The following is a 16,865-nucleotide window of genomic DNA, read 5'->3' on the forward strand; positions in this document are numbered from 1 at the left end:
CCCTGGACAGGGATATTCACAGTGAATTCTCTCAGCTTCAGTTCCTATAGGCAGCAGCTTGGTACATAGAGGTTGGAGGCTTTTCAAGCTTGTTAGATCTTAGATCTTAGAATTCCTTCCTCTTACACATAGCCTTCTCTCCTTTATACACATTTTCCCCTTTGAATGCAAATTTCATTGTTTCAATATGTCTTCGCAACTTTACCTTTCTAATAATAAAAACCTTTCATTGTACCAATTTTATCAATAAGCTTTGAGAAAAATGTGGGATTTGAAACAAAAACTGATCAGCCATGATCTCATTGAATGGCGGAACAGGCTTGAGGGGCTGAATGGCCTGCCTCTGCTCCTATTTTGTATGTTTGTATGTTCGTATGAGTTTCTCAGGGTAGTGACTGATGCCCAACCTTCTTCAGCTGCTTCATCAGTGATCTTCCCTTCATTATGAGGTCAGAAGCGAGGATGTTCACTGAAGATTGCACAGTGTTCAGTAACATTCCTAATTCCTTATTTAGTCCATGTCTGCATGCAGCAAGACCTGGCCAACATTCAGGCTTGGGTTAATAAGTGGCATGTAACATTCACATCACATAAGTGCCAGTAAATGACCATCTCCAACAGCAGAGTATAACCATGACACTCAATGGTGTTACCATTGCTGAATCCCCCACTTTCAACATCCTGGGGGTTACTAGACTGGACCAACCATATAAATACTGTGGCTACTAGTGCAGGCCAGAGGCTGGAAATTCTGCTCCAGGTGTCTCAGCTCCTGACTCCCCAAAGCCTGTCCACCATCTATGCACAAGTCAGGAGTGTGATGGAATACACTTGAGTTGCCTGGATAAGTGCGGCTCCAACAGCACTCAAGGAGGTCAACACTATTCAGGACAAAGCAAGCTGCTTGATCGACACTCCATCCACCACCTTAAACATTCACTCCCCCCAACATTGACGCACGGTAGCAGCTGTGTGTACCATCTACAAGATGCACTGCAGCAACTCATCAAGCCTCCTTCGACAGCACCTTCCAAACCCATGACCTCTATCATCTAGAAGGACAAGGGCATCAGGTGCATGGGAACATCACCACCTGCAGGTTCCCCTCCAAGCCACACACCATTCTGACTTGGGTTCTATAGTGCCACTCCTTCTCTGTCACTGGGGCAAAATCCTGGAACTCCCTCCCTAACAGCACTGTGGGTGTACCTACACCACATGGGCTGCAGCGGTTCAAGAAGGCAGCTCACCACCACCGTCTTTTCAAGAGGCAGTTAGGAGTTGGCAATAAATGCTGGACTTGCCAGCGACACCCAGGTCCCATTAATGATTTTAAAAATCTGTGCCTTATGACTTGTGGATTTATCATAAAGCAGAAACAATGTGGAAAACACTGCTCACACTGAACACTAAATGTAAAAGCGCATAACACTAACAAAAGATCTACGATTGCTTCTTTGGTAAATTTTAATATAAACTTTCATAGAGTAATTTGAAAAGAAATTACATTGAAGTTTGGTTTGGTAATGCAGACTGACAGGCCCTTTACTTAAAGCTAGCACAGTACGACTTGGATGTCATCGTACAGACAGTGCATTTCCAGCCCTAGAGCTATGACAGTATGAATATGTGCATCTTGTCTTTTCATTAGGACCTTCATCCCCCCACTATTATTTATCGCCTTATATTAAATATAAGAATTAGTTTTCTTTTATCCACAAAAAACCAGGAAGGGGGGGAGCTTTTTTCCATTAAAAAAAATAGATGATTAAAATTTTATGTTGTATGTATTTGCAGTAACGTTGCAGGGTTTAACGTGTTGCATAGCTCAGTGTTATAACCACTGCTTGCATGAACCAGACTGCAGCGTGTCCATGTCAACACTAATTAATTGCATGATTTAATAATGAAAAAAAATAATACTTTCACAGCATGTAGATGGTCATTTGCCTGTAAATATAATTTGAGTTTTCTTTGCATTAAGTGCAGCTCGTTGCCTAGGTGCACCAAGTTGAAAATTTGGTCCTTAGTCTCTTGGTTGAGTTTATGCTAAGATGTTGGCACAGAGTTGCAGTCATTGCATCTGATTTTTGTCATGTAATTAGATTAGGGCCTATCATCTCGCTGCATGGAGCACTGAACCTGAAAGCTTTGCCTCTGCCTCTCTGAAGTTTTTCTTACATCAGAAACCACTTTGCTGTGCTGTGGTCTTGTAAAGATCAGCGGCTGTGATGATTTAGCAGTAATCTCTGCACCAGATGGTGATACATCAGATATTCTTCCTGGAACGGACATGTGACCTGTCTTGCAACAAACCAGGGGGGAGTCCTGTCCTGTGTCACGTGGCGCACCATTAGCACTGATACAGGCAGATTAGACAGCTGACCCTGTCAGCATCCACTGATACAAAAACTAAACTTGACATTTTGGGAACGTTCCTCTCCCAAAAGCTTTTGTTTTCATGTAGCGCGTTGCTACCTCTGAGACTAGGCTGCATTGAAGAAGAAAGCTGAGCGTTTACAGCACAGAGCAAACCTCACTGGAGGTGTTTTCAAATTTTCCCTTTTGAAGTCGTTGGAAAAAAAAATATTCCCCAGCAAGATCATCCTTCCGATGAACTGAAAGCCCCACGTACTTAGCCTTGGAATTTGAGGAATCTGGTGTGGACACAGGCTTTGGAAGTTGGTGAATTCCTTTTTGTTTTTTTTTTGCCTTTTCGTATTGAGCCGGCACTATGGTTATACAGGCTGCAGTCACGCCTGGAAGGACCAGGAGACTCCTGTTCAAAATTCCATACGGAACATTGAAAAGGAGCAGCGCTGAACAGGTAAGAGGATTCGTTCTCTGACTCTCGAGTCAATATGAAACATAATTCTGCTTCAGTTATCAAGGCTGTCAGTGCATATTACATCTGTTTCCAGTTACCATACCAAACATTGCTGGCTTCCGCAGATTATTTGCTGGATTGGACAAAGTATTTGCTGTTTATTTTGGAAATGCATAGAAACTTTGGGCATTCATATGCAGCTTTTCAGTGAGCACGAAAGGTCTCGGTTTTTTTTTTGCTTTGCAGAGTGTAAATTGAACTGTGTGGTGTCGGGGATTGCTGCTGAAGGTGAAAATGAGCATTGGAGCATTGAATGGTTGTGAGAAAGAGATCAGCTTTCCGGCTAGTATCCTGTTTCCTGCATCACATTGTGCCTGAAGCTACTGTCCATCTTGAAAAATGATATTGGGAAAATAACTAATGTACAAATTAATCAAGAAGGTGCTGGTATCGGGTGTACCCAGTTAACATCATCTGAATGGGTGTTTTAATTGTGGAGCTCCAGGATAACTCCATCATGCACACTCCTCGATTATTTCTTTCATTATAACTGACAAGACTTTGCATATACAGTGTGCTTGGCCCTTTGTAGAAAACACCAACTTGTGCAACGTCTCATGCAGTGATTTTTTATTTTTGCCCCTTTTAAATAGCACCTGATGATGGAATTTATGAGGACTTCATCGCATAAACCCTTCCTAAATATTGTACCATTATATTAACAGCATGCATAATGCACTGTTCGTTATTGTAATTGCTGAGGCTACACAGCTGCTGAGAACGTGTCTCTGAATTCTTATAATCTGCATTGCATAGTGCTGCAGTCAATTTCCTGAGAGATTATTGGCTGATAAAAGTCATTCACCATATGACATATGTATGATCCTCATCAACCCTGGGCACTGTCACACTATCTAACAGGATTCAGAAAGCAATGGAATTAAAGAAATCTTTAAAGAGGTTGAAAAGTCTGGGCAGGAATATTTTGTTGTTCAAGCACTCTCAGTTATCTGCCCAGAAACAAAACATGTATTGGGGGGAAAAACTGAGCTCAATCTTTCTTCCAAGCTTCAACTTTTGTTGGGAAGACATGGCATGATGAGGGCCATTGTCATGACCTGTCCAAGTCACATCAGTGACAAAATGGAGGGCCTTGTTTCCCGGTGCAGCTGTGCAGATTGCATGGGTCATGTTCATCTGGAGCTACCTCTCGATGTTTGTCTGAAGTTGTGGGTCACTACCTGCAGGGTTTCTTAGGAGCGCTTCCCGGTTAATGCCGTCAGTAAGGCAGCAAAGAGCCAAGGAGAGTCAACACAGGGGGCTTCCATTGAGATAAAAATAATTAAGGGTTTTCTAACAAGTTAAGATTACAATTTTTCAACATATATTTTTGAATAGATAGTAGGCGGGTACTCGGAGCAAAGAGTTACTCTATCTAGACTTTCCTTTCCCTCAGATTTAACAAGCTTATAAGGAGAGTGGTGAAGATGTGGGACACTCTCTCCATGGAGGCTGATAATGTCGGTATTTTCAGGGGGAATTCGATAGCTATCTGGAACGGAAAGCAGGAAGAAAACATTATGGGTGGAATTTTCCGGCCCAGCCAGTCCCGCCAAAAGTCAATGGACTTTCGGCTAGTCTGCTACATCCCCCACGGCGACCCCAACCACAGCAGGGCTGGGAAATCCCGGCCTGTGTGCCAGCTTTTGAACTTTGGCATGGATTGGTCTCTCCCAGTTTAGGGCATTCCGGTACTTGATCCTCGCTGTGTACAAGCAGTGTTAATACTTTCAATAAGTACAAACACTGTAATCAAGGTTTTAATCATGATACATTGATAATGGGTCTTTTATAACATCAGATGATTCTTCTTAATTAATGGTAAGGATTAGCAGTTTATAGCTGAAAAGAAAGACATCTTGCTCAAGCTTTTCGTCTTACACGCATCAGGACAAATGCAAGAATGCCAAATTTCAAACAGTCACAACGATTTATACCGCAGAAGAAAACAGTGCTGATTGGTAATCAGCAAATAATCACTCTTCTTCTGTAATATAAATTATTGTGATTGTTTGAAATTTGACATTCTTGCATTTGTCCTGATGCGTACAAGATGAAAGGCTCCAGCAACATGTCGTTCTTTTCAGCAATGTTCAAATTCTGTACCACCAAGTGACTGCTTCGCTGTTTCAATAATGTTTAAAGCTTGTTAAAGTTACAAGTCACAATGATAAGGTTATCTTAATGTATCACAACCAAGGACATCTGGTTTCAGGGGCTGGATTGATTGTTGGTTAAACAGTTGTTGCTGGGGTTTTCAGCAATTTGCTTAGCACACATTTCTTCACTTTCCAAGCAGTTGACAAACAGGGTATTTCCAAAGATACTTGTTGCACTGCACACTCTCAGAATCACACAGTGCAGAAGAGGCCCTTCGGCCCATCGAGTCTGCGCCGACACGTGAGAAACACCCTGACCTACCTACCTAACCCCATTGACCAGCACTTGGCCCATAGCCTTGAATGTTATGACAGGCCAAGTGCTCATCCAGGTACTTTTTAGAGGATGTGAGGCAACCCGCCTCCACCACCCTCCCAGGAAGTGCATTCCAGACCGTCACCACCCTCTGGGTAAAAAGGTTTTTCCTCACATCCCCCCTAAACCTTCTGCCCCTCACCTTCAACTTATGTCCCCTCATCACTGACCCTTCAACTAAGGGGAATAGCTGCTATCCACCTGTCCATGCCCCTCATAATCTTGTACACCTCGATCAGGTCGCCCCTCAGTCTTCTCTGCTCCAACGAAAACAACCCAAGTCTATCCACCCTCTCTTCATAACTTAAATGTTTCATCCCAGGCAACATCCTGGTGAATCCCCTCTGCACCCCCTCCAGTGCAATCACATCCTTCCTATAATGTGGCGACCAGAACTGCACACTAGCCAAACTCTGTCAATATCACCATTCCAATATGTAGTGTAAGCATCATAAATTTGGGCTAACTAGAATTGTTGGATCCCATTTTATGTGTGACTAGAAACCATCCACAACAACAACTTGCATTTATATAGCATTCATAACGTGATAAAATGTCCCAAGGTTCTTCACAGGAGAATTGTGGGAAAAAAATTGACACCTTGCTAAGGAGATATTAAGTGTAGAGGACTAAAAGCTAAAGGAGAAGGTATTAATGAGTGTTTTAAAGGATGACAGGGAGGATCTGAGGTGAAAATGTTTAGGGAGGGAACTCCAGAATTTAAGACCCAGGCAACTGAAGGCATGGCTGCCAATGATGGAGCACTTAAAAGCAGGGAAGCACAGGAGGCCAGATTTCGAGGAGAGCAGAGATCTTGGAGGATTGTGGAGCTGGAGGGGATCATAGAGAGGCAGGGGTGAGGCCGTGGAGTGATTTGAAAACAAGGATGAGAAATTTTAAGATCCAGGTATTGCTTGACCAGGCGCCAGTGTAGGTCAGCAAGTGCAGGGGTAATAGGAGAAGAGGGCTTCATGGGAGTTGGGAAACTGATTGCAGAGTTTTGAATGATCTCGCTTGCCTGGATGATCGCAGCTCCAACCACACCCAAGAAGCTTGACACCATCCAGGACAAAGCAGCCCACTTGATTGGCATCCCATCCACAAACATTCACTCCGTCCACCATTGACACACAATAGCAGCAGTATGTACTATGTACAAGATGCACTGCAGGTACTCACCACGCCTCCTGAGACAGCACCTTCCAAACTCACAACCGCTACCATCTAGAAGAACAAGGGCAGCAGACGCATAGTAACACCACCACCTGGAAGCTCCCCTCTAAATCACTCTCCATCCTGACTTGGAAATATATCGCCGTTCCTTCACTGTCACTGGATCAAAATCCTGGAACTTCCTCCCTAACAGCACTGTGGGTGTACCTACACCACATGGACTGCAGCAGCTCAAGAAGGCAGCTCCCCACCACCTTCTCAAGGGGAACTAGGGATAGGCAATAAATGCTGGCCCAGCCAGCGAAGCCCACATCCTGTAAATGAATGAAAATAAAGGATCCTGCAAGAATGGTAACATCATCTAACTTTTTTATCCTCACAGCATTCGCTGTTGCCCATTTACTATTCCCTTACTCAAGTTATCAATGACAAAATTGACCCAGGTATGTGATGATTGTACAGTCATGTTGGACTTCTGGCTTTACTTGGAGCCACACAAACATTTTTCCTTCGATCCTCACTCAACACTTGGTTCCTTGTGCATCAGGTGTTATTTCACCCCCCACCCCCCTCTCCTCACCCCGACCCGCCCCCCAAAGTCACAACTTTCTCCAGGAATCTCGCAATTCCAGGAGACTGGGGCTCCAGGTTGAGTCTCACGGTTCCTTAACAGCGGCTTGCTCCTCCTATATTTTGCTTTTCCCTCGCAGCAGGCATCCAGTCTTCGGAGGAGGGTTAGGCGAGGTGAGCCAATGCTGAGTCAAAGAAATTGGTTTGGGGGCAGCTGGAAGCCAGGGAGGTGGAGGGCTGAGGAGAGGAAGTTCCAAAAGAGCAGTGTTTTAATCTGCTGCTTGTTCACTGAGTAAAGGAGGAGTCTGCAGCCAGTCTTTCCTTAACACAGGTTTATTCACAGCACCAGGGGCGGAATATTTCGGCCCCGTTCCGGAAAGTGCAGCGAGTCGTCCAAAAGTCCGTAGACTTTGGCGGGAGTGGAAACTCCTGCCGGTGGGAGGGGCTGTAAAATTTCGCCCCAGAGAGCACAGGCACAGACCCTCTGTTCCTTTCCCCAGTTAGTGACAGATACTCTCACACCGAGGGCATGCACTTCATTGTGACGGGTTTGCAACACTGAGATATCTGAAGGGTCTGCCAGGATTGGACTGCAGGAATCACAGAATCTGTACAGTGTAGAAAGAGGCCATTTGGCCCATTGAGTCTGCACTGGCTCTCTGGAAATGCAATCTACCTAGCCCCACTCCCCTGCTTTATCTCCATAACCTTCCACATTCTTTCTTTTCAGTTAGCAATTCAATTCCCTTTCAAGTACCTCGATCAAACCTACCTCCACCACCCTCCAGACTCCAACCACCCTCTGGGTTAAAATTCTTTTCCTCACAGCACATTCACTCCTTTTGCCAATTATTTTGAATCTGTGCCCTCTAGTTCTTGATGTTCTCTTTAGAGGGAACAGTGTCTCACTATTTACCCTGTCCATACCCCTCAGGGTCTTGTGTACTTCTATCAAATCTTCTCTCAGCCTTCTTTTCTCCAAGGAAAACCCACCCAACCTCTCCGATCTATCCTCATAGCCACAGTTCTTTATCTCGGGAATCATTCTTGTGAATCTCCTCTGTACTCTCTCCAATGCCTTCACATTCTCCCTCAAGTATGGCACCCAGAACTGGGTGCAGTACTCCAGATGAGGTCTAACAAGTACCTTACACAAGTTCAACATGATCTCCTTACTCTTGTACTCAATGCCCCTATTAATAAAGCCTAATATACTGTATGCTTTATTAACTGCTCTCTCAACATGCCTTGCCATCTTCAATGACTTATGTACATATACACCGAGGTCCCTCTCTTCCTGCATCTCCTTTAGAGTTTCTCCCTTTATTTTATACTGTCTTTCCATATTCTTCCTGCCAAAAGGAAGAGACCATGCACAGAAGGCTAAAATCAGAGAATAAGACAACAAATCTCTGGGTCCTGATGGACTTCATCCTAGGGTCTTAAAAGAGGTGGCTAATGAGGTAGCAGATGCGTTAGTGATAATTCTCTAAAATTCAATAGATTCTGGAAAGGTTCCATCAGACTGGAAAGTAGCAAATATAACCCCTCTGTTCAAGAAGGGAGGGAGGCAGAAAATGGGAAACACTAGGCCAGTTAGCCTGACGTCTGTCAAGGGGAATGTGTTGGAATCAATCATCAAGGAGGTTATAGCTGGGCACTTGGAAAAGCTCAAGGTAATTGGGAAAAATCAGCATGGTTTTGTGAAAGGGAAATCATGTTTAACCAATTTATTGGAGTTCTTTGAAGGAGTAACATGTACTGTGGATAAAGAGGAACCTGTAGACGTGCTGTACTTGGATTTCCAGAAGGCATTTGATAAGGGCATTGTGGAAAATAAAAGCTCATAGTGTAGAGGGAAACATATCAGCATGGATAGATGATTGGCTGGCTGGCAGAAAGCAGAGAGCATGCATAAATGGGCCTTTTTCTGATTGTCAGGATGTGATGAGTGGAGTCCCACAGGGATCTGTGCTGGGGCCTCAAATTTTTAACAATTTATATCAATGACTTGGATGAGGGGAGTGAAGGCATGGTAGCTAAATTTGCAGATGACACAAGAAAGGTAGGAAAGTATGTTGTGAAGAGGACATAAAGAGGTTGCAGATAGATATAGATAGGTTGAGTGAGTGGGCAAAAATCTGGCAGATGGAATATGATGTGGGAAAATGTGAAGTTGTTCACTTTGGCAGGAAGATTAAAAAAATAGAGCATTACTTAAATGGAGAATGGCTGCAGAATTCTGAGGTGCAGAGGGATCTGAGTGTTCTAGTGCATGAGTCACAAAAAGTTAGTATACAGGTACAGCGAGTAATTAAGAAGGCTAATGGAATGCTGTCCTTTATTATGAGAGGGATTGAATATAAAAATAAGGATGTTATGCTTCAGTTATACAGGGCATTGGTGAGACTGCACCTCGAATACTGTGTGCAGTTCTCGTCTCGTTATTTAAGGAAGGATGTAAATGCGTTGCAGGTATTTTAGAGGAGGTTTTACTAGATTGATACCTGGAATGAGCAGGTTGTCTTATGAAGAAATGTCGGACAGACTGGGCTTGTTTCCACTGGAGTTTAGAAGAGTGAGGGGTGATTTGATTGAAATTTACAAGATCCTGAATGGCCATGACAAGGTGGACATCGAAAGGATGTTTTCTCTTGTGGGTGAGTCCCGAACTAGAGGGCACTTTTTTAAAATTAGGGGTCTCCCTTTTAGGACAGAGATGAGGAGAATTTTTTTCTCTCAGAGGGTTGTGTGACTTTGGAATTCTCTGCCTCAGAAGGTGGTGGGGGCGGGGTCATTGAATATTTTTAAAGCAGAGGTAGATAGTTTCTTGTTAGGTAAGGGAATCAAAGATTATTGGAGGTAGATGGGAATGTAGAATTCGAAACACAAACAGATCAGCCATGATCTTATCGAATGGCGGAGCAGACTCGAGGGGCCGAATGGCCTACTCCTGCTTCTAATTCAAGTGTTCATATTAGGATAAAGACTGTTTCAGAAAGAGGTTGACAAGGTCAGAGAAAATTTCTAGATACCTAAGATTGGCAGTCAATTATTCGTATGTAATCTTAAGATAGTTTCTTAAGAAGCAGCAGGTTAGATATGATGCATTAATTAATTAGACAGAAGGAGTATACGACCTGTGACAGTTGAGAGCGGTTTACCAATCCCAGAGGATCTACGGACGGTTGGCACAGTGTATTGATCTCAGTAGCTTGTGACAGCAGCATTCTGCTCTCTAGTCAAAGTGTCAGGGAACTGCTCCCTCAGTCTCCCTCCTCCTCAGCTCCGTCTTCCGGCGGCTGCCTTTCGAGCACTGCCACCTGACCAGGACTGCCCCCTGTTCCCTGAGCACTTGTAAATATACCCTTTCTCTGGGGGCTGATAGCTTACCCAGTGCCAATCACTTATTGAAACCCTTCTGACCAATGGATACAGGACAGGGACCCAGGAAGTCAGGGCATTTACCTCTGTTCGTCACCCTGCCTGAGGTCAGCTTTTTAGTTTACGCCATGCTGAAGGTCATTTCCTGGCCTAGATAAAGGGCGTACACAAGACGCCAAGCTACCAACTTAGGAATGTCAGTATGAAAGGCTGAACCAAGTAGCTCTGACATTTCGTGGGGCTGTTTGGAAATTGTTTCCAGAGAGAGAAAAGTGTGAGCTCATCTCATAAAATGCTATGCAGGAAATACCAGTTTGTTAAAGGGCCCAATTACTTACACACATCGCACTTTTTAATCAGATATCTCAGCGTGAAGAGCTCATCAGCATGTTCTATCCTGTCTTGAAGCCAGAAGGAGTTTTTTTTTTACAGCTCTCTATCATCTTCAAGAGCACTCCAGCAAACATCTGCCAGCACACCAAGTGAACAGGTGCCTCTGGAGCTCTTACACATCCTGTCTCCCTTCTTGTATAGTGGAATCTATCGCTTTTAAATATGAGCCTCACTCCAACCTCTCCGATTAACACTGCGGAGCTTTAGCAGTACCTCAGTTCCACTCTGCTCCTGGCTTTAAGTATCTCAGCTGCGACACCTCATCCACCCAAGACTGTCCCACTTGTCCCGCACTTCAGTTTTCGTTCTATTTCCTTCCATGCACTTTGTATATCTTTCGTTACTTCCTTTGGATTATTATTAATGGGTGAAAACATTTCCCAAGTTGACAAGTTACCACTTATATGATTTTAGTGCTAATATTACCTTCCCTGCTGCTGATGGCAGTAATTTCCTTCATTGTTTTCGTAAAGGAGAACTCTCTCGGTAGCACGCTCAAGTGCCAGTCTGGATTATGTTCTCAAATCCCTGGAGTGAAACTTGAACTTGAAACCTTCTGACCCAGAGGCAGGATAGCCCCTGACTGAGGTAAGTTTGACCCAGACTATTAGCATCAAGCATTCCTAGGCCAGAGAGGCAGAGAAACGTTCTCTGCACTGTGGTTAAGCCATAGACTTGACCCTCCCCCCCCGCCCACCTCAGAGGAGCCTTTCCTACTTCAACAATGCAATTTTTCTCAATTGCTCACAGCAGCTTCCTGGAGGCCACTCTGCATGACATTGTCAATTAGTAAGAAACAGAGTGTAGCTTTGTGCTCTTGGCCTATAGTCACTGAGAATTAGATGGAGATTTACCCATATTTCACACAGTGACATGTAAGAGATGAGACTTGCCTCCAATCATTGTGACTTGGATTTGAACCCAGAGATAAAATCAAACCACCCAATTATTACCAAATAATTACACAGAGTTGAAGACGTTAAAATTTCTTTGTCAATCAACTGGAAACTGTAGCATTGGAAGTTTTCACAAAGAAGCACATCTTTAATGTACATTCGCAGTTCTTTTAATAATAAGGTTCATAAGTTGGCTCAGTTGGTAGCACTCTTACCTCTTGAGTCAGAAGGTTGAAGCTTCAAGCCCCATTGCCAAGGCCTTAAACGCATTGGGGCTGAACTTTATGCTCCCCAGTGGGCAGGTTTGCAAGTGAGAGAGCCCATAAAACACCAAGGGTGCCTTTCCCAGTGCCAACTCGCGTACCCCTGTCCCCGCTGCAGTTTTAGCAGTGGAGGGGGAGGTGCCAGGTTGCCCACCTACTTTTGTGCCAATTAAAGTCCTTAAGCGGCCATTCAGTGGCCACCTAGTGGCCATCTTGCTCTTCCGCTGCTATTTCACAGGCGGCAGGCTGAGGTCAGCGAAGAGTAAGAAACCCAGCTCAGGCATGGGGGGTGGGATGGAGAGGTGGGGGGAGGAGGTGCCTCCTTTATGGGCTCCCTGCTTCCATCAGAAGCCTTCCCCCATGCTTTGATCACCCCCAGCGTTTCTCCTCCCTCACTTCCCTGTCCAGCATGGCCCCTGAACCCCCTCACACCCCTCGCCCAGGCCTGCCTGTCTGCCTGGCCCCAGCGATATCCTCCCCCCACACTTATCTTTCCACACAGCTCCAGCCACAGTCCCTGTTGGGGGTCGCTGCCATCCCAGCAGCGGGCACCACTGCCAGTATCAGAGAGCCACCAGCCACCTGAATGACTATTACCTCTCGGAGGGCGGACATCTTCCCCAGATGGCCGGGTGGGGTTTGAAGTTTCACCGCTTGGCAAATGATTCCCCGATGAACATTAAATTGTGCCGATGGGACTGGGTGGGAGTCGACGATACACCCGATTTTGCTTCTGCCCACGCCATCCGCTCACTGCCCGCAAATTGCTGCCCATAATTTAGGTGGGCACTCCAGTGTGGCACTGTCTTCGCCAGCCTCTTTCAGTTGAGACGTTAAAACAGAGGACCAGCCTGCCCAGCTGGAGGGAGAGAGGTGACTTTGCTGTTATTCCGAGAGGGTCAGGGGGTTCTCAAGGTGGCTGGGACACAATTTCTCCCATCAATCCACGTCGACACAAATCAGATGTGGGTCCAAGTACCTTTTAAATGAGTTGAGTGTTTCAGCCTCAACCGAGTTAAGCAGTGAATTCCAGATGCCCACCAGCCTCTGGGTGGAGAGGTTTTTCCTCATGTCCCCCCTAATCCTTCCACCAATCACCTTAAATCTATGCCCCCTGGTAATTAACCCCTCAGCTCGGGGGAAACAGGTCTTTCCTGTCTACCCTATCTAGACCCCTCATAAACTTGTACCCCTCAATTAGGTCAACCCCTCAGCCTCCTCTGCTCTAAAGCAAACAACCCCAGCCTATCCAATCTTTCACTTCAAAAGTATTTACTTGATCGAAAGCACTTTGCAGCCTCTTGAGGACATGACAGTACACAATAAAAATCCAATTTTATTCTTTCTTGGTATTTAGAACTGAACCTGTTAAGAATAGATAACTTCTGAGGAATTAATGATGTTTTTCCAATTTAATTCTCAAAGGCCTATAATGCATGGTTACTCGTGACTTATGAAAGCTTGCTCACTAACCCACGGTAGTGCACTGTCATGCAGACCTTATTTAAACGAGTGAGCATTTTGAAGTAATCACTTTAATTGCTATAACAAAAATGATACCTTACGGGCATAAGAGAGTTGATGGAGCTTGACAGCTTCATTCCATGTAGTAAGACAGCAGTTTTCAAAAGCAGATCTCGGTCAAGATTATGGGAATCGTTGTGAAGATTTTGCAGCCAGTCATCACCTATTAGAACTGCGCAGAGAAATTAATGATTATCGCAGTTCCAAGTGCATGGTGGTGGAAATGATTGACTCCGGGAGCTTGGGAGTTGATGGTAAGAGGTGAATGCTAATGAATTCTTTTAATCCTGACAGCACAAATGGTTGCACACTGGCCGAGAATTACTCTCCCTGTTTACCAGCGCTTCCTATTGTAGCTGTGGAGCCATTGTGCACTATATATGCTTCAACACTAGATCAACTAACTAAATCTGTGGAAATATTACCGCGCAGATATCAGACTCTCTGATCGCTCTGTCAGGATACCCAACAACAACAACAGCAACAACTTGTATTTAGCCAGAGCCTTTAACATAATAAAATGTCCCAAGGCACTCCGCAGTCGTGTTATCAAACAAAATTTGATGTCAAGCTGCATTAGGAGACATTAGGACAGATGATCAAAATCTCTGTCAAAGAGGTGGGTGTTATAGAGGAAAGCGAGGTAGAGAGTTGGAGAGATTTCGGGAGTGAATTCCAGAACTTAACAGCCAGGCAGCTGAAGGCAGGGCTGGCAATGCCGGAATGATTAAAATTGGGGATGCTCAAGACCAGAATTAGGGGAGTGCAGGAGAGGTGTTAGGAATGGAGATTACCGAGATAGGAAGGGGTGAGACCATGAAAACAAGGATAAGAATATTAAAACAAGGCGCTGCTCAACCAGGATCCAGTGGAAATCAGCGAGCACTGGGGTGATGGGTGGATGGAACTTAGTGGGAATTAGGTCACTGGCAACATGGGTTTGGATGACCTCATGTTTACTCACCATAGAACCGGAAGACACATGATTCAGTTACTTCTTTGAATTCGTTCATGGGATGTGGGCTTCGCTGGCTGGGCCAGCATTTATTGCCCATCCCTACTTGCCCTTGAGAAGGTGGTGGTGAGCTGCCTTCTAGAACCGCTGCAGTCCAATTAGCTGACTGTAACCAGTGTTTGGACTGGGATATATATGGAGGATCCATCTGTTTGAACTTTGAGTAATCTCTTCATTTATCTGAACCACTCCATCTTGTCTGCCAGGCAAGTGGAAAAATCTCGGGTTATCTTCCTAGTTGCTTTCAGATCAAACTGCACAGAAGTGGCAATAGCTTCCTCAGAAACTATGTGAAACCATTGTTGAATTTCTCCTTATGAGCCACGATGGGCATGAGAACACTGACGTTTGGAGTTCTGAAACATTTAACAATTATGGAAGACTGATTCCATCACCCAGCAGGAATCGGCATTGCCGGGGCTGCTTCTTGGACAATCATTACCGTTTACCAAGATGTCTGCCCTGCACGCAGTGCTCCTCCTCACCAGGAACAGAATTGCTCCATTAACATGAAAAGGACAGAGCATCTTAAAGATGTTTTCACCTTAAGGGGAGGCCATGGCATTGGGGGTGGGGGTGGGGTGCAGCGGTGGTGGTGGTGGTGGCATAGTGGCATTGTCACTGCACTGGTATTCCAGAGATCCAGGGTAATGCATTGTGGACCTGGGTTCAAATCCTGCCACAGCAGATGGTGAAATTTGAATTCAATTAAAAAAAAACTGGAATTAAAAGTCTGATGATGAGCACGAAATGATCGCCATAAAAACCCACCTGGCTCACTAATGTCCTTTAGGGAAGGAAATCCACTGTCCTTACCTGACCCACCCAGTGTGACAAACACACCCAGAAACGCTGTGCGCTCCCTGTGCAGGTGGGGAGTGGTTCCCTGAGTCAGGACCTCAAGGAGATTCGTTTAAGTTTTGAAAAATGTAGTAAAGGTCAAAAAAAATTTCAAGGACGTGTCCTCTCATGTGAAACTGGGACATGAGCTGGGACATGTCCATTAATTTTTTTCAAAAAACTTTATTTAATTTAGAAACCCTTCATGAAATCTCACCCCGCCCGTGGATGAGGTTTCGTGAAAAATGCGAAGGCCGCCTGGGCTCTTCGCCTGCCCCCGCCACCCCCCAACCTTAAGGTTGGACGGGCAGCATTCTTAACAGCTTTAATTACTTTGTTAATGGCCTTAATAGGCCTTTGACAGTTTGGCGGGCACGCAACTGATGTGGCTGTGCACCCGCCGAGCTGACAATCTAAATGACGCGCGGTGACGGTCAGGACGCCTTCCCGATGTCACCATGCATCGTTTTACATGTCGGCGAGCAGGCCCCGCCCCCGCTCGCCAATGGGAACATTCTTCCCTGTAATATTCTCTTAGCTTTCCTAATTACTTGCTGTACCTGCATACTAACCTTTTGTGATTCATGCAGAAGGGCATGCCAGGAGCAGCACCAGACATACCTAAATATGAGCTGTCACCCTGGTGAAGCTATAAATCAGGGCTATTTGCTTGCCAAACAGCATAAGCAGCAAGTGATAGACAGAACTAAGCGATTCCACAACCAAACGATCAGATCTAAGCTCTGCAGTCCTGCCACATCCAGTCATGAACAGTGGTGGACAATTAAATAACTCACTGGAGGAGGAATCTCCCCATCCTCTACGATAGGGGTGCCCAGCACATCAGTGCAAAAGATAAGTCTGCAGCATTTACAACAATCTTCAGCCAGAATTGCCGAGTGGATGATCCATCTCAGCCTCCTCCAGAGGTCCCCAGCCTCACAGATGCCAGTCTTCAGCTAATTCAATTCACTCCACGTGATAGCAAGAAACAGCTGAGGGCACTGGATACTGCAAAGGCTATGGGCCCTGACAATATTCCAGCAATAGCATTCTAGCTATGCCCCTTGCCAAGCTGTTCCAGTACAGCTGCAACACTGGCATCTACCTGGCAATGTGGAAAGTTGCCCAGGTATGTCCTGTACACAAAAAGCAGGACAAATCCAACCCAGCCAATTACCGCCCATCAGTCTACTCTCAATCAGTATAGTGATGGAAGGGGTCATCAACAATGCCATCACACGCCACTTGCTGAGCAATAACCTGCTCATTGACGCCTAGTTTGGGTTCCACCAGGGCCACTCGGCTCCTGACCTCATTACAGCCTTGGTTCAAACACGGACAAAAGAGCTGAACTCCCGAGGTGAGGTGAGAGTGACTGTCCTTGACATCAAGGCAGCATTTGACTGAATGTAGCATCAAGGAGCCCTAGCAAAACTGGAGTC

At 45.2% G+C, this 16,865-nt stretch overlaps 1 protein-coding gene across 1 annotated transcript in view; it reads left to right on the plus strand.

Moving 5' to 3' along the window:
* Positions 1–2,483: 2,483 nt before the first annotated feature.
* The window catches only part of frmd4a (FERM domain containing 4A), a 392,307-nt gene continuing 377,925 nt past the window's right edge, over positions 2,484–16,865 (plus strand). Inside the window, exon 1 of the mRNA XM_078552939.1 lies at positions 2,484–2,827. Within this exon, the coding sequence (XP_078409065.1) occupies positions 2,735–2,827 (93 nt within the window). The 5' untranslated portion in view covers positions 2,484–2,734. The remainder of the gene's footprint in view (positions 2,828–16,865) is intronic.

This window comes from Cetorhinus maximus, chromosome 12, assembly GCF_964194155.1.
Source record: "Cetorhinus maximus chromosome 12, sCetMax3.hap1.1, whole genome shotgun sequence".
NCBI lineage: Eukaryota > Metazoa > Chordata > Chondrichthyes > Lamniformes > Cetorhinidae > Cetorhinus > Cetorhinus maximus.